This window comes from Danio aesculapii, chromosome 13 (assembly GCF_903798145.1).
Source record: "Danio aesculapii chromosome 13, fDanAes4.1, whole genome shotgun sequence".
In the NCBI taxonomy this organism is placed as follows: domain Eukaryota; kingdom Metazoa; phylum Chordata; class Actinopteri; order Cypriniformes; family Danionidae; genus Danio; species Danio aesculapii.
This window is the reverse complement of record NC_079447.1, coordinates 13,057,843-13,085,639: the sequence shown is the minus strand read 5'-3', so window position 1 is coordinate 13,085,639 and position 27,797 is coordinate 13,057,843. Positions and strand designations below refer to the sequence as shown.

General features: G+C 33.7%; 1 protein-coding gene across 1 annotated transcript in view; it reads right to left on the bottom strand.

Moving 5' to 3' along the window:
- The window catches only part of loxl4 (lysyl oxidase-like 4), a 56,749-nt gene extending 36,848 nt beyond the window's left edge, over positions 1 to 19,901 (bottom strand). Inside the window, exons 1-6 of the mRNA XM_056470704.1 lie at positions 19,809 to 19,901; positions 18,246 to 18,557; positions 13,395 to 13,720; positions 11,385 to 11,599; positions 1,245 to 1,283; positions 1 to 128 (exon numbers count right to left, since the gene is read on the bottom strand). The exon at positions 1 to 128 is cut by the window's left edge and continues 86 nt beyond it. Coding sequence (XP_056326679.1) covers positions 1 to 128; positions 1,245 to 1,283; positions 11,385 to 11,599; positions 13,395 to 13,720; positions 18,246 to 18,537 — 1,000 coding nt within the window. The 5' untranslated portion in view covers positions 18,538 to 18,557; positions 19,809 to 19,901. The remainder of the gene's footprint in view (positions 129 to 1,244; positions 1,284 to 11,384; positions 11,600 to 13,394; positions 13,721 to 18,245; positions 18,558 to 19,808) is intronic.
- Between the last annotated feature and the right edge of the window lie 7,896 nt (positions 19,902 to 27,797).

The window sequence follows — 27,797 nt, the reverse complement described above, 5'->3', positions numbered from 1 at the left end:
CATTCTTACAGGGGGCAGGGCTTCGAGGGATTGACAGCTGGGTGTGGCACTCGGCCAAACTGGGCTCTGTACCCAAACAATGAAGTTTCTCAACCCAGAATCCCTTCTTCTTAGCCATCTGACTCAATCTGGAAGACATCAAGACCACTAGTAAATTCAAGTGGCTTTGTTGTGTGTTTTGTGATAGTTGTGATGATGGAATAAATTATCTTATTGAAAGAACAAAAAGGAGAGATAAATAATAGATGATAATATTAGTACCGTATACTGTGTCATTAAGAGTAAACAAACACAACTGTGCAGACAAAAGTGTGAGGTAAATGATACTAACTTTAGCTTACTGTATTTACTTAGTACTGTATACTCTATGTCAAGTAACTTAAAATATAGGCCCTGTGTTTTGTTTTGAATGCATTCATCCAATTAGCATAAATGTCTTGTAGTATGAACATGCCAAAAAGTGAATACTTCTACTAGAGCTGTGGCAATAAATTGATTTGAGAAATCATTCTGTGTTAATTCCTACTGGAATTGATTCTGAACTTACTTTTTTCAGAACTGCTGGTGCTCTAGGCTAGTTTTTAAGCATGAACAAATGTTCACTGAAATGTTCATGACAAGAATCACTAGTGCATTTGACCAAGTGTGTAAGTGGTCAAATATACTTGAATTTATACTTAATATCACCTTGACTTTATGCCACAAGATTAATGTAAACACAACTCACTATGAAAATTATTAATCTATACCTCTATAAAACGATAAAGGGTTATTTTAGTTTCAAGTTTTTTTTTTAAAGCATGCAGTGCCATACAAAAATAAGCTTAGAATCAAAAGAATCATTCGGAAAATCGGAGAATCAATACAGAATCAATGTCTTGCCGAAAGGTCCACTCTGGTTTCATCATCCAGCTAATATTAATTTACAATGACGAAGGGCAGAGAGTTGCAGAAGAACTACTGAGAGAATTCAGCTGCAGTCTGAGCTTTTACCGCCTTTCTACACCTCCTTTTCTTCATGTGTTCTTTTTCCCTGTGTCATTTCATTTTATTACGCATAACTTAATTTGTAAACTAATTAGTTTTGTTTTCTTTGCATAGATGGATTGCTTTGGCTGTTACCAACATCTAGTGAAAATTCCAAGTCAACAGCACCTTTAGAAATATGTTTTCTGAGAAAAATTATGACGTGTTAAATACATATTTCTCCCACTGTATACTTCAGTATGCATAGAAATATTCACCTGGTTGTTGAATCCTTGACTTTTTTATCCCATATTTTCCTGTAAACAGAAAGAAATATATATAAATATAAATATGTCAACAAAAGCTGAAAACTGGGGAATTTATGGTGCTGTTTACCCAGACAGAAAAGCGAAAAATAGCAATATTATACTGGCAATATGACAATATAAATGTACAGAAACTAAAAGCCCACATACGGTTTAGTCGTTAGAGGCAGTTATATGGTAAAAAAGGATCCAGTCTGTTTCTAGACTGCTTCATTACCATTTGTGTCTTCAAGGTAATGCAGAAGTCAACACTCTAAACTAATGTTTCTTCACTTTACATTTCTATTATATCATCATAAAAATGTATGGCCCACAGACAAAGACTTCAAAGCTCACACACATATGTTTTAACTTAATCTACCACTAAATTGGCTTTCAAATATGTATGTTCTATAAACAGATATTTCCACTGGTTGGAGTCCTGGAATGGGCACAGCAAGAATTCCCAAAAAAACAAACTGAGACCAGAATGAGAGAGGGAAGAGAGAAAGAGAGAGGGAGAAAGAGAGAGAGAGAGAAAGAGAAAGAGAGATCCACCCAGAAACACCTGCCCTTTGATCCACCTGTCATCACAAAGAAACATTATATCATCACCGTCATCATCACCATCTGTCCAGCCTGTTGTGGTAGTTATTATAGATTTGGACTGGCAACCCACAACGATGTATGTTTAACTCACTACTGTGATTTAACAGAAACGTTTTATTTTCTGACTCCACATGCAAAAAGAATTTATTAAATGCAATTAAATGAGGACTTTCAAAATAGGTAATTAAATACAAATTTAATAGACTCGTTCTCCTGGCTGAACCGTCTTAACAAATGAAATTTCATGAGAAAATATCAGTCAACCGAACAGAAACCAAAGTCAAATGCAGTGTGGAATCTCCAGTTTAATGAGCTTGTAAAATATCCTGGATGTTTCCACCATACCACAATCTGCAGCCTGGTGGCATTTAAAAGACTCTAGATTAAACCTACAGAATTTCAATTTAAAAAGTATGAGGATGGACAGACAGATAGATAGATATAACAATAGATAGACAGAACGGATGGATGAATGGATGGATGGATGGATGGATGGATGACAATAGATAAAAAGAACAGACAGAAAGAAAAAGAAGATGGATGGATGGATATAACAACAGACAAATAGAACAGACAGACAGAAAAGAAGATGGATCGATGGAAACAGATAGAATCTAAATTGTGAAGATAGACAGAAAAAGATGATGAATCGATATAACAGATAAACAGAACAGACAGAGACAGAAAAAGAGGATGGATGGACGGACGGATGGATGGAATCATAGATAAAATCTAAATTATGAAGATAGACAGAAAAAATGATGAATGGATATAACAACAGATTACCAGAACAGACAGACATGGATGGGTGGGTGGATGGATGGATGGCTGGATGAGTGGGTGGAAGGGTGGGTGGGTGGGTGGGTGGATGGATGGATGGATGGATAGATAGATGGATGGATGGATGGGTGGATGGATGGGTGGGTGGAAGGGTGGGTGGGTGGGTGGGTGGATGGATGGGTGGGTGGAAGGGTGGGTGGGTGGGTGGAAGGGTGGATGGGTGGGTGGATGGGTGGGTGGAAGGGTGGGTGGGTGGGTGGATGGATGGTTGGATGGGTAGGTGGGTGGGTGAATGGATGGGTGGGTGGGTGTATGGATGGATGGATGGGTGGATGGGTGGATAGATAGCAGATTTATATTAGATTCATTGCTCTTACATCAAATGTAGCACTCTGACTATAAAGAAATACTTCAGATAATAGTTTGTTATTTCCCTTTTCATTTGTTCTTACAGTTTCTGGCACTGAAGCACCCACCTGCTCATGTAATTAGTGCAAGAGTTCCACCCTTGGTTTACTGCTGAACCAAGAAAACTTAATGATAGAGAGGGCTGGTCTGTTTGGAGACAACAATCATGCCACTGTTTTAAGCATTAGTCTGTACACAACTCTTTCTCTCTCTTACTGCGTCTCAGAAAATATGCTGGTGAAGCACTGAAGCAATAGGGCACTCAAAACTGTGATATAGTGCGAGTACATCCTAAAAATAGCACAGTTTAAGAACAGTCTCTTCAACCTACAACAATACATATTTAAAGGGTGGAAGTTTTCATAAAAGTCTTTTATTTTCAATTTTAGGAACTTTTATCTGTACAGAAAGAGTACATAAATAATAATGCATGGAATCCTGCACTCTCTTAATAACCAACATTGAATTCTCACTGTTATAGATTTTATGCATTTAAAAGTTTTCATGAGATTTAATGAATTGAGACCCCTTTGCCGAGCTCTCAGTTCCAGGCCCTTTTTTATATTGTTTAAGATTCCCTGTTTGGGCTTTTATGGGCTCTTCTTTAAATGTCGTAGACCACTTTCAGCATTGTTTTCGAATACCTCAATCTATTTTGATTATTTAAAATTTTTTTAATTGGTTTATTTTCGTTTGTTAATGTTACCTTAACCATTAATACATTTGTTGTACTTTTTGGTGTAGGATTTGCTTAATATCAACATTAATAAAACATTGGTTAGTGCAGATATCCATCCTATTATCTTTTAAGACAAAGGCTGTTTCTCAATTCCAAGAACGCAGAGAACGGATATGCGTTTTTGTGAAGACGGGTCTTGCCAGGTCACCTCAGAAAAACGAACTCGGGAGACCGCGAGAACAGAGAACGTGCCTGTGAGAAACGAGATGCTGCGCTATCTCTGGTGGTCACGTCCCCTTTTCAAAATATTTACTATGCAAAAAGACTACACAAATATATGTTGCACAATATAAGTAAAACTAATTTCAGCAAATAAACACCCTTAATGTGTTTATTTCTTTATTAAGAATTTCATTGTAATATTTATATTCACCGTTTCATTTGAGAAAACCCCTGAGATAAATAAGTGAATTGAATATACAGATGGATGGATGGATGGATGGATGGATGGATGGATGGATGGATGGATGGATGGATGGATGGATGGATGGATGGATGGATGGATGGATGGATGGATGGATGGATGGATGGATGGATGGTGATGGATGGATGGAAAAGATAAATTTAGAATTTTTAATTAAGACGGGCGGATAGATAGATAGATAGATAGATAGATAGATAGATAGATAGATAGATAGATAGATAGATAGATAGATAGATAGATAGATAGATAGATAGATAGATAGATAGATAGATAGATAGATAGATAGATAGATAGATAGATGAGGATGGATGGATGGATGGATGGATGGATGGACAGACGGACGGACAGATGGATGGAATGAGAACGGATGGATGGATGGATGGATGGATAGATGGATGGATGAATGGACGGATGGATGGATGGATGGATGGATAGAATGAGAACAGATGGATGAATGGATAGATGGATGGAAGGATGGATGGATAGATAGATAGATACTTTTTCACCTACTTTGGACTGATGGTTTTCTGTATGAATCCCTACCCAATGAGCACCATTAATAACCCCTGAGGCACTTTTTAGTTTGATTCTGGATCATATATTCTGTTTTGTGTGCAGGAGCCATCGAAATATGATTTTCTCTCATTCTGTAAAATACGAAATTTTAACTAATAAAAACTCTCCCTGAATACCAAACCCTAAACTTGATCACATTTGCTGATTCAAATGCTTCGCAATCAATGGACTCAAAATAAAGCCTGCCATTAAAGGATATACAGCCAATACGAACTCCATTAATATAGAAGGTGATTTTTGATCCTGTACACAGTCTGACTGCACTGCACAGGGTCCTGTTTAAGGACAGAATCAGACTACATCATGTACTTAATATTAATAGTGTATTTATAGTAAAATATTGTATTTAATTTCTTTAAATGATCACTTCGTCTAAAGATATTTGAGTCTGAATTGTGGCTCAAGTCTTTCCATTTCCTCGGTGACACAGACAGAGTATGTCCTGCTGACACAGCAGCCAAAGGGCGCAGCCATAATTGTAATCTGCCTTTCCCTTACTCGCCAGAAAATTGGAAATCTTCTAAGTGGCCCAACATTTAATTACAACATCTTCAGCGGGGCGATCCAGAAGAGGCAGTGTCAGGGCGGGACGGCTCACCATCACTGAATGACTGTGAGAGGAGTCGCTCTTCAGTGAATCTGCCAAGTCTGGCGCTCATAGCAAAATGCACGTACTGCATGGTGAGGTCAGGTACTGGGCACGCTCACATACGAGAAGGAGCCAAATGGAGATTCCCTAGGATGTAAGCCACAAAAGCCACAGCAAGCTCTAAATCTGTAATTTAAGTTAAAACAGCATCTTCGAATTTCTGTTTGTGGCATGTCTTTTAAATCAGGAACAAACAAAAGTTTGCTTAGATGTTCCTGTGACCTCCAGATTAGGATTCTAAGGGAAAAACGGGCACAAAGCCTAGAAAGATAACAAAAACCTGTCAGCTTTCTATGGAAGCCTGTTCTTGACTAGTAAAGGGGAAAAAATCATGCCAAAATCATGCCATCAAGTCAAAAATATGACTTAAAACATCTCAATTATGACTTAAAGAAGATAGAGATGTTTTATGACATCATTTTGAGTTATTAAATCATAATATCGACTTTTTATTTTGTAATTTCGGTTTAAATTATAATTACGATTTATTAAGTCATAATTTTGAGTTACAATTACATTTATTTATCTAAAAATTACATTTATTTATCTCTTAATTTTAACCTAATTCAGTCATAATGTTGACTTTTAAAGTTATAATTTCATTTTTTATTCTCATAATTTAGATTTACTAAGTTATCATTTCGACACAAGTAAATTTTACCTTAGAAAAATCATAATTTCACCTTAGCAAAATAGAATTGGACTTTTTAAATCATAATTTCACCTTAGAAATTCATAATTCATAATTTTGAATTCAATTTCACCTTAGTCATAATTTTATTTTAGGAAATCATAATTTTGACTTTTAATCATCATTTCACCTTAGTAAATCATAATTTTGACTTCGAGTCCTAATTTCACCATAGTAAATCATAATTTTTTACTTTTTTGTGTCATTATTTCACTTTGTAAATCATAATTTCGACTTTTGAGTCATAATTTCACTTAGTAAATCATAATTTGACTTTTGTGTCATAATTTCCCTTTAGTAAATTATCATTTTACATTGAGTTATAATTTCCCTTTAGTAAATCATAATTTGGACTTTTTGAGTCTTAATTTCACCTTAGAAAATCATAATTTTGACATGAGTCATCATTTTACCTTAGTAAATCATAATTTTGACTCGAGTCATCATTTTACCTTAGTAAATCATAATTTTGACTCGAGTCATCATTTTACCTTAGTAAATCATAATTTTGACTCGAGTCATAATTTCACCTTCGAAAATCATAATTTGACTTTTTGAGCAAAAAACATAACTTTTTTTTTCTTACCACTGTAAAAAAATTCTTGTTGCCTAAATTTTTTGCATTTTGATTACATTTTTAACTTTTCAAATCATCTCAACTTGGTCAATGACAAAAAAATGACAGTAAACCTGGATTAACTTATTGAAATAGCTAAAGTAGCATCAAAACATATTTGTAGTCATGACTTGTTGACAGTCTTTCTTTTTTCTAGAGCACAAAGAGAAATGAAATTGCTCAATGAAATGTTTATCAGAACACATGTTCGCTAGCATACACAGATCACGTGGAGAAAGCAAGTAGAACACTTTTAAAGCCCCAGTACAAACCTAAGACTAAAAAAGCTTGTGGACCGCAGACCCATAAGATTAAGGTTGTGCTTTTTATAATGAGCACATGGTCAACGCGACAGCAGAGGCCAAAGCCCATTCAGACGATGGGAATGAATAGTTGCGCTGTGACTGTGGTTCCTCAAAAAATACCTCTGAACCACAGCAGCCTTCTATAAGAGGAGCAAAGTAAGGCAACAATGAAAGGGAAATGACAATCAAAGAATAGCAGGTAGGTACTGTAATAACCTTGTAATAGGCAAACTATTTAAAACCCAATACTTTAACACATTGTGGGGTTTTATTGCTTGGCACTTTATTGCTAAAGACAAGCAAAAATAAAGGTACTAGACCTTACATTGGAGCTGTAATTTTTTTTTTTCCCAAAAGGTACACATTTGTACATAAAAGCACCATATTTGTACCTCAGATATAATACCTAACAATTTAGGCTGGAAAAAGCTGAAAACATGTAAACATTGACTTCCATGGGGAAGTCTTTGACACAGATGGTCCCTATATTACAGCCATGGTAAATCAATGTTTTAAAAGTGGTAATGTACCTGATATTTTAAACATGCCACTGTAAATCCTTTGCTGTAGTAACCAAACTTAGATCCATCTGTTTTAGCCAATTATAGACCCATTTCAAATCAAGTCTTTTATTACAAAGATTTTAGAAAAAGTAGTTCTGCAGCAACTGCAAAGATTTTAGATGATCATAAAATCTTTGAGGTCTTTCAGTCAGGTTTTAGAAAATAACCTGGTGATACTGGAGATTGTGCTGTGCTTGTGCTCCTAGATCTGAGTGCTGCGCTTGATACAGAAGACCATGCCATTTTGCTGGCCCGCTTGGAGCATTGTGTAGGGATAAAAGGAAGTGCCCTGGATTGGTTTAAATCTTATCTTTCCAATCGCAGTTTTAAAGTCACCATTGGTGAACATTCATCTGAGGCCTTGATCTTTCTTTCAACATCCTGTGAAGTTGAAAATTTTGAAAAATTGATGTTATTTACCATAATAGTTTGAAGTAATGTATTTTATGGACTGGTGCTGGACTGCTAAATTACTTGGTAACCTGGTAATAATCTGCCAGTATTTTTTTTGTCATTAGACATACCTAATTCTCTCTATATTATTTATTATACAATAAATTGTTTCAAACAATATTGTTTCAAGTGTCAATAAAGTCACTTTGAAAAATATTCAACTGTGCAGCTTTTTTAAAGAGCAGCGCAGATATCAAAGTCCCACAATGCAATTCATAACCATTAATAATGGCAAACATACAGAATCTGTTAACTAACAAATATTGTAGCGGAGAAAATAGGAAGGGACAGAAAGACACTAATTGTGCATATACATTTATAAGCTCACAAAAATGATCACAAAATTGCTCCATGAAATTAAAAAACAGGTCCTGATTTTGACATCTGTGATTATGTGTTTATGCTCTGCAAAAGCTCTTTAAATATACTTATCCTGCATCATGTCTCTGCAAAAACACTAGATGAATCTGCTGGCATTTTCACTGTAAGTTCAATAAATAGCCTCTTTAAGACACAGCACGCAATCTTTATAAATGTCCCACAAGAGCAAAAGCCAACAGTAATCTGCTTTTTACATACAGCTGAAGTCAGACTTAGTATTATTATATTAATTATATTTTTCCCCTAATTTCTGTAATGAAACGAAGATTTTTCTAAACGAACACATTTCTAACATAATAGTTTTAATAACTAATTTCTAATAACTGATTTTTTTTTTTATCTTTGCCATGAATGACAGTTCATAATATTTGACTAGATATTTTTCAAGATACTAGTATTCAGCTTAAAGTGGCATTTAACGGCTTAACTAGGTTAATTAGACAAGATAGGATAATTAGGCAAGTCATTGTAAAACAATGGTTTGTTCTGTAGGCAATCTAATAAAAATATTGCTTAAGGGGGTTAATAATATTGACCATGAACTGCTTTAAAAAATTTAAAAACTGCTTTTATTCTAGTCAAAATAAAACAACTAAGACTTTCTCCAGATGGTCTAATAATTTTGACTTCAACTGTATTTAAAAGAGCTGACCAAGAAAGACAACACTGCGACAGTATGATACACAGTCAGAGAAACTATCTTGAGGAGGCTGGAGAAAGTCAAGGTTGGCAGTGTCAATAAAAAACATTAAATAAACCTGGAAATCTTTCTCCAACAGCAGACACTTTGAAGGCGTTAAACGGATGTCCCTTTCCAATAGCAATCAGCAGGGATATTAGACTCTTCACTTGGACCTAAGCGTTCAGAACAGACTGTTCATTTCAGAAAGGCTGGGGTTTGATAGCATCAGTAGGATTGAAAGATCTTTTAATCATTGCCTAAGTGCTCAGGTTTGTGAAAGGTGCCTGGAGAATGAAGATAAGGAAAACAGACGTGCCTTTCCAGCTAACAGAGGAGCTGAATCTTTCACTTCCACCAAATGAAGAGACAAACATCTTTCTGCACTTAGACACGAACTTTGTCTAGAATATCATCGATCAATCTTACTTTCACTCTGTCGTATTATCGCTACATCCTGTGTGGTCCAACAAGAATACAAAACAAATGAACGAAAAGTAAAATTAAATAAAGAAAAAGGCAAGATCCTTTGTCAAACTGTTGTTGTTGTTTTTTTCCTTAAATAATTGTAACTATTTTGTAACTATCTCTGGCATATTTTTAAAAAATATATTTGTAAATATATTTCACAAAATTACTGTTTTTTTAATTGTATTTTTTGATCACATAAAACGTAAGCATGAGGTACTTAATACATTTATTATATTAATTAATCTACACTACCTGACAAAAGTTTTGTTGACGATATAATAACTTGACTTCTAGTTAATCATTTGGAAAAGTGGCAGAAGGTTGATTTTTCTGATGACTCATCTGTTGAACTGAATCCCAATCATCACAAATACTGCAGAAGACCTACTGGAACTCAGATTGGACCCAAGATTCTCACAGAAATCAGTCAAGTTTGGTGAAGGAAAAATCATGGTTTGGGGTTACATTCAGTATGGGGGAGGGCGAGAGATCTGCAGAGTGGATGGCAACATCAACAGCCTGAGGTATCAAGACATTTGTGCTGCACATTATATTACAAACCACAGGAGAGGGCAAATTCTTCAGCAGGATAGCGCTCCTTCTCATACTTCAGCCTCCACATCAAAGTTCCTGAAAGCAAAGAAGGTCAAGTGCTCCAGGATTGGCCAGCCCAGTCACCAGACATGAATATTATCGAGCACGTCTGGGGTAAGATGAAGGAGGAGACATTGAAGATGAATCCAAAGAATACTCATGAACTCTGGGAGTCTTACAAGAACGCTTTCTTTGCCATTCCAGATGACTTTATTAATAAGTTATTTGAGTCATTACAGAGAAGACTTTTGTCAGGTAGTGTATTTTATTTAACAATATAAAAGGTTAGCATTATTATGGTTATGGTGTATTTTTTTCCTGCATTAACTATTATATTATGAGTCATATTTGTTTTAAAGAAAATAAAATATTCAACATTTTTTATTAATCAAAGGCGACAGTAAATTAATATTGTAATAATTTATTTATATATATATATATATATATATATATATATATATATATATATATATATATATATATCTATATATATATATATATATATATATATATATTATATATACATAACATGCATATTATCCAGATTTTAATAGGAACATGCCACACTAAAATTTATTCACAGAAATAAATTAATTTAGCATGTTTTTGATACACCTACAGCATGATTTTTTGCCATTTTTACATTATATATTTAATTCAATAAACTCAAGATTTGCTAATGCAGTTAATGACAAAATGTGTTTTCCAAAATGTCACATTCAAAATATATTCAAACCGAATACAGCTATTTAAATTCATACTAATATTTCACTTTTTGTGACTGTATTATTGATCATTTAAATGGAGCCTTTGTGTTTCTTTTAAAAACACACACAAAGTCCTTTATGTACCCTTCCTTAAAAGAATGTGAAAACAAAACTGTATTTAATTGCACACTTCTGCTACAAAGTCAACCAGACAGTCTTTTTTTCTATCCAAGTGGGAAGTTTTTGGCCAGAATAAGCTGCAGTCTGGAGAAGATTTTATGCTGTTAGTCAACAGTCTGGAAAGCCCTGCACTAACACAATGAAATTAAACAAAACTTGCATCAGCCAATAACAGTGAATTAGCACAAAACATTGGGTTTTAATATAATGCTAATTATCTCAGGACTAAAACCTCAGAATCTGCTGCCAGTGGCATTCTGTATTTCTCATCAGACATGCAGGACTCACTTGTAAGTGTTCATGTTGGGCTGCTCCGCATCAGGAAAGCCAAGCATCCCACACACGACTCTGCTGCTGTTCAGACTCCAGCCTTTATCACACACCTGTCTCCATCTCCCAGCATGCTTTACTTCCACTACACCCTCTGTGATGAGGGTACGGCGCTTTGTAACCATCAGGATTGGCTTGATACGGACTTCTTCAATCCTTACCCGATTGGCAGACTAGAAAAGCGTTGAAAATACAACATTTTGTCAATAGCTGCATTAGGAATGGGAAAAAATCTTGAATTTAATAAAGAATGCAAAACGAAGTGCAGTAAAAGTATCAGAAACATGCAAAACTCTACTCATGTGCTGCTAGTCTTCAAACCCATACAGTACTATCAATTCAGGCTAGAAACTGATTATATATGCAACCCCAAATGGAAAAAAGTTGGAACAGTATATATAAATACAAATAAAAAAAGAAAGTAGTAATTTCCGAATTTACTATGACTTTTATTTCACTGCAGACAACATGAACAAAAAATATTTCATGTTTCGTTTGGTCAACTTTATTTCATTTGTAAATATACATCCTTTCCTGTCATTCAGACCTGCAACACATTCCAAAACAAGTGGTGACAGGAGTAATTTAGGGCTAGTAATCAGGTAAATTGGTTCAATAACAATGTGATGTCAACAGGTGATTGTAATCATGATTTAGTACAAAAGCAGCATTCAAGAAAGATCTAGTCCTTTAGGAGCAAAGATGGGCTGAGGATCACCAGCCATTTAATGTGTTCCTCATGATTTTTATTGAATTAAATTTTTTTATAAACACGTATTGCAATTTTGGTTATTGCAACATATTTCAAAAAAGCTGGAAACAGTACAGCATTTATCACTTTGTAATGTTGCCATTCCTTTTCACAACATTTAAAAAAGATGTTTAGGGACTGAAGATATCAAGTGATGAAGTGTTTCAGATGTAATTGTGTCCTATTCGTCCTGCAAACAAGACTTAGTTGGGCAACAGTATGGAGTTGTCACATTTTGCGCTTCAAAATGCGCTATACATTCTCTATTGGAGACAGGTCAGGACTGCAGGCAGGCCAGTTAGGTACTTGTATCCTCATACTCTGCAGCCAGGACTTTGTAATGTGTGCAGAATGTGGCTTTGCATTGTCTTGTTGAAATACGTCAATTTCTCCCTAAAAAAATACTTGAAATATTGATTCATCTGACCACAGTTCACATTTTCACAATGTGATGGTACATCCCAGATGCCTCCGAGCCCAGAGAAGTCGACAGCGCTTCTGGACACTGTTAACATAGGGCTTCCTTTTGGCATAATACAGTTTCAACCGGTTTGCCAAAGTAGTCCTGAGCCCATGTAGTGATATCGCTTATAGATTAATGATGATTCTTTATGCAGTGATATCTGAGACATCGGAGGTCACAATTGTTCAGCTTACACCCTTGACTGTTATGCAATGAAATTCTTCCAGATTCCTTGAATCTTTTAATTGTTTTGCACTGTTAAAAGTGAAATATCCAAATGTCTTCCTATTTTTCTTTGAGGATCAATGTTTTTAAACATTTCAATAATTTTTTTGTGTATATGTTGGCAAACTGGAGATCCTCGGCGCATCTTTACTCCTAAAGGACTGGACCTGTCTTGGATGCTGCTTTTGTACCAAATCATAACTACAAACACCTGCTGACACTGTTTCAAATCACGTCATTATTTAACCAATTTACCTGATAACTACTCTTAAATTGCTCCTGTCCCAACTTGTTTTGGAATGTGTTGCAGGTCAGAATGACAGGGAAGGATATATATTTACAAATGAAATGAAGTTGACCAGACAAAACATAAAATATTTTGTGTTTATATTGCAATGAAATACAAGTCAAAGTAAATTTGGAAAGCACTATTTTTTATTTGCGTTTCCCATACTGTATATTATATTATTAGATTGTATAAATATTAGATTTAGGGTTGACCATAATCATTTCTGACATCTCTGTTTACCGGATTAGGAAGTTGCTGTCTGGAAAACTGATCCCATCTGGTTTGATCCTGTGAATGCCCATTGCCCTGTATAAGATGCGCAGGTGTCCTCGGGTTGGAGTAAATGTCCTGCCAGCGGTTGGATGTGACTGGGTTTGGTCTGAGTGCAATAGTGTGCCCTCTTCTAGAGACTCCAGGATATGTTTGATCCAGCCTTCTCTCTGGACTGCAGACCACGCCGAGATCCTCAGAGTGTTTGCAGTCATGAACCCCCCATCCGTTTGACCTGCAGTCTCTCAGAGCTTTCTCCGTTCCTTCACACCTCACATTATCCATCCAAATGGGGCCTGATAACAGTTATAAAGCATTGGAAGGATGAATAAATAATCAGGTGTCTTAAAGGGGAAGTTCAGCCAAATATGAGAATTCTCTCACTGTTTATTCAAGACTCGCTTTAACACAAAAAGTGAATTATGATGGTTAAATTTACATAAGTGAATATTTAAGTGCATTTCAAGTCTTTGTCTGACACACAGGCAAAAATTCAAGTAGTTATTCAGTGAAAACTTAAACAAAAAGCTCTTTTGAATCAGATCTTTTTAGTGAATCAGCTGAATCAATGATTTGTTAGAGAATCCAATGCAATTCTCAAGTTGGTTAACCTTCAAGATTAAGATTATTATGATATCATGTATGGTTTTAAAAGATTTGGAAGTCAAATTGACCATATTTATGCTATTGTATGTCATTTTTAAATGTAAAAGCTTCGGTCTGAATTTTTTGTAAGTGTATCTGATGAGAAAATCAATATTAAATCTTATTCTGTTCAGCAAAATATAAGGTTTGGTATTAAATGAGAATGAGTAAATAAAAAAGTTTTTGGATGAACTGTTCCTTTAAGTAAGCCACTACCAACCGCTCCATAAATGCATCTTTTTAAGAAACCTTGCGTAATAAATCAGCGTACAGCAATAAGCCTGCAGGCCAGACTTACACAATACAACTTAATATGGGAAAGAAGCGTCACCATCAAAAGCATTACAAAAGAGCTCTGGTGAAGCTGTCTGAAGGGTTTGTTTTAGTTTTAATGACAGTGTTGTCTTGCCAACTAAGTGTTATACATGCTTTGGGTTAGTGGCTGTCTTTATAGCTGCCTTAAAGTGAAATTACAGGGAGCGATTTGGGCGATGTAAAGAACAGTAGCTCTGTGCACTTGCACTAGTGAGAAACAGCTATTTAAAACAGCAGTGCGCCTTCATACTCAACTGCACTCACATAATCCACAGTTAAATGTGAAAATGACAGAGATTCAACACTTAAACCTCAGTTATTCAGGCAGTAATGAAAATCTGTTGTACGAGCGTTTTCTTATTATTTGCGTTATATGCAATTAAAGTTCTCAGTCATTTATCTAAATGCTCTTTGAATGTTATTTCTTGATTGTATGAATGTTAAGGGAACATTCTGTTTTATTATGCTAAAACATTATGGAAATTTTTTAGTAAATACAGTAGAAATTGATGATAGTTTTTCATCCATTCATTAATTTTCCTTCAAATTAGTAAACTGTAGAAAAAAATGCTGGGTTCCACAAAATTCCTTCATGTAGCCCCAACACAAATTGAATAAGTAACTTAATATCTTCTGCAAATTTAAGTGGATTAAAAATTAAACAAATAATTTGACGCCAACAAAACCTCAAGAATTATGTTGATTTAGCTTATTTTAAATAAGTAGTTTGAACAAGCAGCAAAAAAAAATGTGTTTACAATAGGTTTTGCTATTTAATAAAAGTACATTGTTTGTACTAAAATTTGGAGAATATTATTTTTAAAAACTGAAACATTTGAACAAAAAGTCTATTAATCTTACTGGAAGAGCGTTTTCAATTATTTCCATTATATATAGTTGAAAACTAGCAACTGACTAATTAATTATACACACTGAAAAAAATTATTCAAAGATGATTCCTTGGATTTACTCAATTTTTTACGTTAAGTGGTTGTAAACAATTTATTTGGGCTGAATTTAAACAAACAAATTAAGGTGAACATTATTAAATTTAATTTGTTTGTTTAAATTCAACACAAATAAATTGTTTGCAACAGTTTTGCATGCAACACTTTTTTCAGTGCACTCAAAAAAATGTTTTTTTGCTCGTTCAAACTACTTATTTAAAATGAGCTGAAACAACGCAATACTTGAGATTTCAAGAACAACTTAAGTTTTTTATTCTCAATCCACATAAATTATTTCAAAGCGTTAAGTTAACTTAATCAATTTCTGTTGGGACAACATGAATGAATTGTGTGGAACCCTGCATTTTTTACGGTGCATCTCTGAAAACTGGACTGATACTGTTTCAATACTATAATAGAAATAAAGCTATAGAAATAAAGGTGAATTGAATTGAATTAAATCTGAAAGTTACACGTTTGTTCTTGATTCTATGAATTTTAACGTGCAGTTAACCCAAACATTAAAATAATGTCATTATTTACTCACCCTCCACTTTTTCTAAACCTGTTTGAGTTTCTTTATTCTGTTGAACACAAGATATACTGAATGGGCTATATGCACACAGACTTTTAATTTCAGTCCGCCAGCCTCAGGGCTTCCGGTTAATTGTCATCCCATACAAAATCGCCACGTTTAAGTTCTGATTTCTTAAAAAAAACAAAAAAAAAACAGCAATCTTCATTGCCTGGCTGAGATACGATACAAAGTGGCTATCAGACCAAACAAGTTTTCCCGCACCATGTCTTCAAAATATGGAAATTAACTTTACCTCAGTATTTTCAATGGATTTCTGCGCTAGTCCTGCGGCTAATGAAAGCGCCTGCGTTTAAACCGTCTTTCATCTTTTACGTTTTAACAGCCAATTGGATGCTGAAGTCTATTTAACTGATTATATTTGAATTACATCGCAACATCGATGCTGTAAAAGGAACATTATACAAAATTGAAAATAATCACAAAGCTTTCACCAAAAGTTCACCGTTGGCTGAAAAACACTAGCTGTGCATAGATTATGTCGGAACGCAGCAGCCATTGACTTTCATTGTATTTTTGTTCCTACTATGAATGTCAGTGGCAACTAGTTTCCCAAATTCTTCAGAATATTTAGATTTTGTTCGACATAAATAAACAAATAAATAAAAGTTTAAAGCCACTTGAGTGTGAGTAAATTGTGGAATTTTCAATTTTTGGGTGAACTATCCTTTTAAGTGAACGTTCCTTTTTTTACTTTGCAATATGAAAACATTACATTTGAATATTTCACAATGTATGGACAGTCTGCAGCTATTTTAATGTACGTCTGAATGCCATATGAACTTTGGAGATTTTTTTTAAATCTTTCATTTACATTTAATCACAAGGGAGACACTTTATTCTGAAGTGATTTACTAAATGAGAACAATAGAAGTAATTAAAGAACAATTATACACTGTAAGAAATAACTATTTTTTTGACAGTTTCTGTATTTTGTGATTCACAGGTTTTTTGTTTATTTACGGTTGTAAATTGCATTATGTGACTTTAAACTCTGCTTTGTTGACTTTTGGAGTTGAAAATTCAACTCCAGTTTAACAGAGGGACATTTATTGACATTTTAGTAGTTTAAAATAATATAATTTACAGTATAATATACAATATATAGAGAAATACATCTGTAAAATTACATAAAATGTACTGGCAATTCTTTACAAGGTTTTTGAGCATAATACACAACACCAACCCAGACTACATATCACTTACAGCTAATTTAATTCTTATTTTTTATATAACCCAGAAAAGACAGCGTTAGCATTAAAAAGTCAGAGCAGGTTTTCGTAAATATGAAAGATAGTAAACAGAAAATGTTAAAAGTTTTGAGAGTGTTCCCTGTTCGCTGAGCAGTCATTTTTAAAGAGACAGAGCACCTGAAAAGCTATAATTTGATGATTGACCCTTGGTCGTTAATTAATTAATTCATTCATTCATTTTCCTTCAGCTTAGTCCCTTATTTATCAGGGGTCACCACGGCGGAATGAACCTCCAACTATTCCAGCATATGTTTTATGCCCTTTCAGCCACAGCCCAATACTGGGAAACACCTATACACTCTCATATTCACACACACCCTCATGCACTACGGCCAATTTAGTTCATCAAATTCACCTGTGGACTGTGGGGGAAACTGGAGCTCCCGGAGGAAACCCACGTGAACACGGGGAGAACAAGCGAACTCCACATAGAGATCCCAACTGGACCAGCCAGAACTCAAACCAGCAACCTTCTTGCTGTGAGGTGACAGTGCTAACCACAGAGTCACCATGCCGCCTCATCCCTTAGTCATTCATTTTAATTTTATATAAAAGAGAAGCACTAACATTCTGATAAATATCTTCCACAAAAAAAGTCAAATTTGGAACTAGTGTGAAAGCATTTGAGTAGAAACAGTCAAAATTGTTTGTGGTTTTAATTATTATGTGGAATTAATTCATACTTTTTTTTTTCAGCTTAGTCCCTTATATATAAGGAGCCGCCACAGCGGAATGAACCGGCAACTATTCCAGCATATTTTTTATCTAGCGGATGCCCTTCCAGCTGAACCCAGTACTGGGATAATAATATTAGAATGTTATTTTTAGGTGAGAAGATCTCCTTGACCTACACTGTAAAAAAAATTATGAGTTCCAATCGATTTGTGATGGGACAACATAAAGGAATTAAGTTAGCTTGTTAGTTTTTACAAATTTAAGTGGATTGAACATAAAACAATTAAGTTGTCCTAAAAAAACTCAAGAATTGTCTTGTTTTAGCTAATTTTAAATAAGTAATTTGAACAAACAGCAAACCTAATGCCTTTTAATAGAGAAATGCACTCACCCTCTCCTTCTCCATATCTGGCACTGTGAGCCCACGTGATGCCGCTTTGAAAACCCAGTTCTCTGCAAACCACATTAGCCAGTTTAATGTCGACCTCATCGTCACATATGGTTCCCCATGTACCATTGTGCAGGACTTCAACACGTCCCTCGTTTTCTCGGTGGCCAATGCCTGCCAGTCGCACTTTGGCAGCAGGCGCACGTCTTGAGCGCCCTGATGATCCGGGACGAGCGTCCATACACATGAAGAGCAGCACAAAGAAAAGAACACACAGCGGACAGACCCGAATCATGACTGCACACTGATGAGGCTCTGGAGGACAAAATAATACATGCTGGTGTTATTATAGAAATAAGTCAAATAAACTAGGTCATTAAGATAACCTGGTATTAAGATGGTCATGTGATCTCAAAATGGCAGCACCCATGTGGTGACCCACAACATGTCAGATGAAACATTTGCTATTATTATGCTATGGATATGTAGCTTAATCTATATATATTTTACACTGAATATATATATATAAATATATAAATATATATATATATATAGATATATATATATATATATATATATATATATATATATATATATATATATATATATATATATCTTCAATTATCTTTTTATCCTTATTATCTATTATTTTTACTGAAAGGCCAAAAGACATTTTTTATGAATTTTGGTGAAAAGACCATCAGGATTTTTAGTATTTATATTTTTCCCCAGTTGGATTTCTAAATATTAATATATTTAATAAAACAAAATTTTGTTTAATTTAATAAGACAAAATGCAAAATAAGTAAAATAAAATAAAATAAAATAAAATAAACGAATAAATAAATAAATTAATTAATTAATTAAACTAACTATAATTTGAAAATAAAAAAATAAGACAAATGCAAAATAAATAAATAAAATAATAAATAGATAAATGAAAAATGTATAAAAATAAAAAACAAAAGACAAAAAAAAGACAAATGCAAAATAATAAAATAAAAATAAATAAATAGATAAATAAAAAAATTTTATAAAAATAAAACACAAATAAAACAAAGTCAAATGCAAAATAAATAAAATAAAATTATTTAATTAAATAAAGAATGAAATTAAATAAAAAATTTAAATAAATAAAGACAAATGCAAAATAAATAAAAATAAATAAATAAGTAATAAAATAAAATAAAAATATAACAAAATAAAAGACAAATGCAAAACAAATCAAATAAAAATCACCAAATTTTGGAGTAAAATACAACCCAGACATGCTTTTAACCACTTCTTGAGAGTTTCACCCAATATTTAAGTTAAATCTTAATCTTAATATTTAAGTTAAGTCTGTGTATTCAGAAACAGCATCATCATGATTATATGAATCAAAACAATCAAAAGAAATTGTGTTAATAGTATTTCATTTCACTAAAGAGACACATCTTTACAGATAAAAATAGATATCAACCTTAAAAGAACCATGCATTAAAAGAGAAGAAAAGAGGGAGATAAGGAGTACATATTTATCAATACAATTATGAAATCAAGAGTTAAGAGTAAAGTTTGGCTCACCTGCAGCCAGCTGTAAGTCACGTCAGTCACGGACTGGAGGAAAATGAATGAAGGAGAGAGTTGAACATCAGCACTGTGTGTGTGTGTGTATGTGTGGCTCTCCTCCCCCTCCGTCTCTCTCCCTCCATCATTTCCACATCCCTCCCACACACTGCTCCATCTTCACCTCAACATGGAAAGTAACTTAAAGAACATATACAGGAAAATATGAGATCAAATAAAACGTTTAATACAATAATAATAAATTAGCATCTCATAATAATTTAGTGCACTGAAAAAATGATTTAGTCAATTTTTAAAAATGATTTATTACAGATTTACAAACTGTTTATATGGGCAGAATTTAAACAAACTAATTAAATTGAGTAATGTTGAATTTAATTTGTTTGTTTACATTCAGCCCATATAAATAGTTTGCAACCACTTACCTTAAAAAAAATTGTAAATCCAATAAATAATTTTTCCTAGACTGGTCGGGACATAACTGTATCTATATTATAAATTATGAGTATAAAAAAGTGTATTCATTCGGCTTAGTCCCTTTATTCATCAGGGGTCGCCACAGCGGAATGAACCGCCAACTTATTCAGCACATGTTTTACACATTTAGCGGATGCCCTTCCAGCTGCAACCCAGCACCAATTTAGTTTATTTAATTCACCTATACAGCTAAACCCACACGAACACGGGGAGAACATGCAAGTTTCACACAGAAAGCCAACTGGCCAAGCCAGTGGTCGAATGAGCAACCTTCTTGATGTGAGGTGGCAGTGCTAACCACTGTGCCGCTCATATTAAAAAAAAAGTATATCTAGAGGTTAATTATTGAGTTATTTAATATAAAATAATTCATATATTCGTTTTCAATATAATCTAAAATAACATTTACTAAATCTATCTTTCAATATTTAATAGTAAAATAAATTCAGCATCAGCATCATTTTCAATCATAAATATTTATTATAATATAAAATTTAATATCTTTAATTTCTCTCAGCATCAATATCTACTTTTATTGGAAATGTAACTATTTAATCTATATTCATAATTGGATTTATTAAGACAAACATGCATCATTTATTGAGATAAAATAGTAATTAATAAATGTTAAATATATAATGAAATATTGTCTATATAATATAAAAAATTAACAACATTGTCTCGTAATATTTATAATGTAAATGTAATTACTGAAAACATATTTATAACTTGTTATTATAACTAGTATTCAGCTTAAAGTGCAATTTAATTAGATTAACCAGGCAGGTTAGCGTAATTAGGCAAGTCATTGTATAATGATGGTTTGTTTTGTAGACTATCGAGAAAATAAATTAATTAAAGGGGCTAATAATTTGACCTTAAAATGTTTTTAAAAAAGTAAAACTGCTTTTATTGTAGCCGAAATAAAACAACACTTGATCCAGAAGAAAAAATATTATAGGAATACTTGTTACTCTGTTAAACATAATTTGGGAAATATTCAAAAAAGAAATACAAATTTAAGAGGGCAAATAATCTACATGTCTAAATGTAAGCATATAATTGATTGTTTTTTAATTTAATTTAAAATTAGACTTTAATTTCTCTCAGCATTAAAATCTACAAAAAATATAATTATAAATTTTTTTTAATCAAAAATAATTATTTAATCTATATTCATAATTTGATTTATTAAGTAAAAACATTATTGACATAATTTGTTGAGATAAAATAGTAATTAATAAATGTTAAATATATAATGAAATATTTCCTATAAAATATAAAAGTCTGACTTAACATCTTAGCCTCTTAATATTTATATGTAAATTTAATGGAAATGTATGTACTGAAAACAGTTTTAAAACTTGATATTATAACTAGTATTCAGCTTAAAGTGCAATTTAATTAGGTTAACCAGGCAAGTTAGGGTAATTAGGCAAGTCATTTTATAATGATGATTTGTTCTGTAGACAATCGAAGGGAAAAAAAATGCTTTAGGGGGCTAATAATATTGACATTAAAATGTTTTTTTTAAAAAGAACTGCTTTTATCAGGTTCATTTTGAAAACGTAGACGGTAGCCCTATATACATTTCTGGATATCGCAAATTATGTAGCCAGAAGTATGTATGGCTGCATTTCGTCTTTAAAATGAACGCTACAGGGCAGTATGACGCTGTTCCTTTTCACGCATACCTGATCGATTACCACCATATGAACAGCTTTCCTGCTGTTACCAGTTTTTCCAGTGGCTCGCTTTGTACATCGGCAGATTTGAGACGCAGAGAGGAGTTTACCGCGATGACAGGGATCAAGTCCGGTGAAGAACGGTTCCAGAAAGCAGGTAAGACAAAAACATAAGTAAAAAATATAATACACAAGTAAATAACTGGGTGAGAATATGGTAAAATCTAAAAACAAAGTAAAATCAGGCAAGGGCTTTTATTTTTCTGGATGGCTTTTGAAGTGGGCCGGCAAGTCAATCTGTGCTTTTAAAAACACTATCGGTTGGGTTTAGGGAAGGAAGAGGGTGGGTCAGTCGATAGGTCAGTCAGTCACTTAGTTAGTTGACAGCGACCTCTAGTGGATTTATGCGAGAAGCGCCCTCTGGTGGATTCGCAAAAACTGCAAAAAAAAGTATCTTCTGGGACGTATTTGGTGCTCTCCAGAAATTAATATAGCTGTGCGTTTTCAGAACGAGCGTGGGTTGGCTTTTATTCTAGTCAAAATAAAACAATAAGACTTTCTCTAGAAGAAAAAATATTAGGAAATACTGTGAAAATTCCTGGCTCTGTTAAACATCATTTGGGAAATATCTGAAAAAGAAAAAAAAATTCAAGAGAGCAAAATAATTTTGACTTCAACTGTATATACCTGCACATGGATATATGCATACAGTATACCAACGAAAGAAAAACTTTTCAATAAATAATCCTGAAATGCATAATGGTTAGTTGATTTACTTGTTGGTTTCCATGACTCTGAATCCCAATAAAAAATAAAAAAAAAAATAAATAAATAAACAAATAAATGAATCAGACAATTTCAAAGACACTTCACCTTACATTCTGATCTGCTCACACTCTCAAATCTCTCATCGCCAACTTTGTAACACGAACCCACAGGAAGATCTCGAGTCCTGAATAACTCCATATGTCACAAATCCAAGAAACTAAAAGAGGCTGCATAACCACATAGTAGATGTTTCTTCAGTGAGGCGACCGCAGACCTCACTCCCAAAAAAGCAAGACATCCTTCTCTTCAAAACCACAGCAAGGATTGTCTTAAATATATCTAGACTCGTTTTCACCTTCGTCCGCAGTCCTTCATTTGGTTTGCTCTTTAGATAACAGCTGTTTGTATTTACACACTTACCTGCATATTTACATGCTTTAAATGCCTGCATGTTTGTGACCGAATTAGCACGTTCTGTGTGTATTTCAGCTTCAACAAACCTCAGAAGCACCGTTTTTAGATTCACAGGCATATTTTGAGCAAATAACCTTCATAACAGTGTACCTCAGCAACAATTACCGTAACTTATTTAGAAGCAAACAAGAGGAAAAAATGATAAAACGTATTCAGTGTACGAAAATATTTAGCAATTTCCTTAATTACCTAACCTCTGTTTCAAGACATCACCGTCAATTGAAAACTAGCAATTTGGTTGCTTTTTTGTGCCAAATCTGGTGTGACTGTGTGCTTGAATGCAGGTCCCTCCCTCTGGGTAAACCGAGACAGGAAGGGGGATCCTGTTAGAAGGGCTAATCAAAGAGAAATCTGCCCAAAAATACACATGCAGTCAACAAGATTGCTATTGCTACCTATATACAGTACATATACATTATATGTGACTCATCATGGGTGGCACACTGTATGTGACATTACCATACATTACCAGCCAAATATATGGACGCACCTACTAATTCCTTACCATTACGGTTTTCCCACAGATTATAACAAAGGTAAAGCCAACAACATGCACTCTAATCAATTATATAAAGAGTAAATACTCCAAAACTATATTTCAGCTATCTCAATGTTATATTCAAGATTACAGATTCACTGACTCAGCATTTACTCAACTACAAGAAAAAGGAATGAAGCTGATGAATGAAAAGGCACTGAGTTTGAAAAGTGCAACTTTGGGGGTGGTGGGTGGGCGAATATTATAAGATATTAACTTCAAATCTTTTTTTTTGTAAGATATGAATTTAGAATTGCAAGATGTAAACATGGGATTTGCATATACAAACTCAGACTTTTATGTGAATTCCAATTTGAGAGATTTAAATTCGTAATAATGAGAAATGTAAAATGTCAAAATTGAGAAATGTAATAATGTAAATTCAGAATTGAAAGCTGTAATTTTGCCATTGATAGATGTGATTTCAGAATTGAGAGATGTCAGGTCGGAATTGAGAAATGTAATTTGGAGTATGAAATTCAGAATCAAGAGATATAAATACAAAGTTCAAAAATTTAAAGATCTAAATTTGAAACAGAGATGTTATTTTGGCACTGAGAGATGTTAATTTGGCACTGAGAGATGTTAATTTGGAATTGAGAGATGTTAATTTGGCACTGAGAGATGTTAATTTGGAACTGAGAGATGCTATTTTGGCACTGGGAGATGTTAATTTGGTACTGAGAGATGTTAATTTGGCACTGGGAGATGTTAATTTGGTACTGAGAGATGTTAATTTGGCACTGGGAGATGTTAATTTGGAATTGAGAGATGTTAAATTAGAACAGATATGTTAATTTTGGAATTTAGAGATGTTACATTGGAACTGAGAGATCTAAATTTCGAATTGAGAGATGTTAAAGCAGAGATGATAATTTGGAATTGAGAGGTGTTAATTTGTAACTGAAAGATCTAAATTTGGAACTGGGAGATGTTAATATGGAATTGAGAGATGTTAATCTGGAAATTGAGAGGTATTCATTTAGAATTGAGAGATCTAAATTTGGAATTGAGAGATGTACTTTTGGAATTGAGAGATGTACTTTTGGAATTGAGAGATGTACTTTTGGAACAGAGAGATCTAAATTTGAAATTGAGAGATATTAATTTGGAATTGAGATATGTACTTTTGGAACTGGGAGATGTTAATTTGGAATTGAGAGATGTTAAACTAGAACAGATATGTATATTTTGGAATTTAGAGATGTTACATTGGAACTGGGAGATCTAAATTTCAAATTGAGAGATGTTAATTTAAAGCAGAGACGTTAATTTGGAATTGAGAGATGTTAATTTGGAACTGAGATATGTCAATTTGGAACTGAGAGATGTTAATTTGTAACTGAAAGATCTAAATTTGGAACAGAGATGTTAATTTGGAACAGAGATGTTAATATGGAATTGAGAGATGTTAATTTGGAATTGAGAGATGTTAATTTGGAACTTAGAGATCTAAATTTGGAAGTGAGAGATGTTAATTTGGAACTGAAAGATCTAAATTTGGAAGTGAGAGATGTTAATTTGGAACTGAGAGATGTTAATTTGGAACAGAGAGCTCTAAATTTGGAATTGAGAGGTGTTCATTTGGAATTGAGAGATGTTAATTTGGAACAGAGAGATCTAAATTTAGAATTGAGAGATATTAATCTGGAATTGAGAGGTATTCATTTAGAATTGAGAGGTGTTAATCTGGAAATTGAGAGGTATTCATTTAGAATTGAGAGATCTAAATTTGGAATTGAGAGATGTACTTTTGGAATTGAGAGATGTACTTTTGGAACAAAGAGATCTAAATTTGGAATTGAGAGATCTAAATTTGGAATTAAGAGATGTTAATTTGGAACTGAGAGGTGTTAATTTGGAACTGATGGGTATTAATTTGGAACTGATAGGTATTAATTTGGAACTGATAGGTGTCCATTTGGAACTGAGAGATGTTAATTTGGAACAGAGAGATGTTAATTTGGAACTGAGAGATGTTAATCTGGAATTGAGAGGTATCCATTTGGAATTAAGAGGTGTTCATTTGGAATTAAGAGATCTAAATTTGGAATTGAGAGATGTTAATTTGGAATTGGGAGATGTTAATTTGGAATTGAGAGATGTTAATATGGAATTGGGAGATGCACTTTTGGAACAGAGATGTTAATTTGGAACTGAGAGATGTTAATTTGGAACAGAGAGATCTAAATTTGGAGTTGAGAGGTGTTCATTTGGAATTGAGAGATGTTAGTTTGGAACTAAGATATGTTAATTTGGAACAAAGAGATGTTATTTTGGGATTGAGATGTTAATCTGGAATTGAGAGGTGTTCATTTGGAATTGAGAGGTGTTCATTTGGAATTGAGAGGTGTTCATTTGGAATTGAGAGGTGTTTATTTGGAATTGAGAGGTGTTAATTTGGAATTGAGATATGTAATTTCGGAATTGAGAGATGTAATTTCAAAATTGAGATGTAAATTCTGAAAAATAAGATGTAAATTTACTTAATATTTACTGTCAGTTTTAATTGTATTTCTATTCAAATGAATGCAACCACGGTGAGGATAAATATATAACCGTAAACAAACTTGAAACTATACAAGTGCATATTTAAGCAAATTTGAAAATTTTAAATTAAAATGTTTCAAAGAATAAAAAAAAAAAAAACTACAATCAAACTTTAGCATGTTTCTAGCAAATTTATGCAACAATATGTGACTTGGCACAAGTATGCTAACAGTATATAACAATGCTAAAATCATCATTATCTGACAGCACAGATGGGATCTTCAGCAAGTGTGTCTATAGTGGATGTAGATGGCGAGTGTGTGTGTGTGTGTGTGTGTGAAGTCTCAAGCTCAGGCTCTGAAGAGACGCTGCTGTGGTCGGGCTCTGCCTCAAGCTCTGTAATTACCCAGCGAGACCCGGCTCTGCCCTTAGCCACAATTTGCGGTGCCATGAAATAAATACATGCTCTTCAACAATAAACAACTGCCTTTTCAAATTATAGCACCTCCTCCGGTTTACCCCCACCGTCACCTCCTGTTTTCCCTCTCTTTGCATGAGTCGCAAGTTTCATAATGCAGGCCTCGCATGTCCATGAAGGGCACCACAGTCTGAGAAAATGCTGCCATGGGTTTGACAAAACTCGAGTTCTGTTTTTTTTTTTCAATGGACTGTCACACTTAAGAGCAAAGCAGTAAATTATAATATTGCTGCTTGACAAAACTAAGACAGTTTTGTGTAGTTGTTAAAAAAAAACTGTCAATTGACCACTTTAACATTGTGTCTGCTCTCAGAAAAGAGAGGATACTGGGGGTTTTGTTCAAGTCAGAAAAAATCCTATAATTTCTATCAATGAAGTCCCCCCAATGAAAACCTCCAAAAAGGATTTCAGTATCACACACTGATCCTAAAGCAGGCAGTCATCCTGAAATATCACTACAAGAAACAAAACATTGCTCATCAAGTTTACTCCAAAAAACTTATGTGAGCATTATATCCAAGATTAAAGGCCTGGCATTATATATGTGATGTTGATAAATAAACGCAATGATTTCACACCTGTGACGAAAATCAACTTGTGTAAGCTGTTTGGACACCACAAATACATCAAATAAACTTACTTGGTATTTTTGACTAGTGACTGTGTCTGTCTCTGTCAATGACTGCTGTTGAGCGGTGGGCGGGGAGAAGCAGCTTATTTGGATTTAAAGCCACAGGCTTCAAAAACAGCTGCACTATACTCAGACACCAAAATGGGCAGATTCTACATTATATAATAAATAATCTGATGGGTATTTTGAGTGGAAACTTTATAGACACATTCTGCAGAGACTAAAGTCTTATCTTACATCTTGAAAAAGGGGTAAAACCGGTGGCCTTTAAAAGTAGTTTTCTATAAAATAAAATACTGCAAAAAAATCCTGCTGCCTTAATTTGAGTTGAATCAAATTAACTTTTTTTCAGTCATCTCAACTTACATCAGTCCAACTTTTTAAAATACTAAAAATATGAATTTGTTGAAACCTGACTGAATTTTTAAATTAAAGTAACAATAAA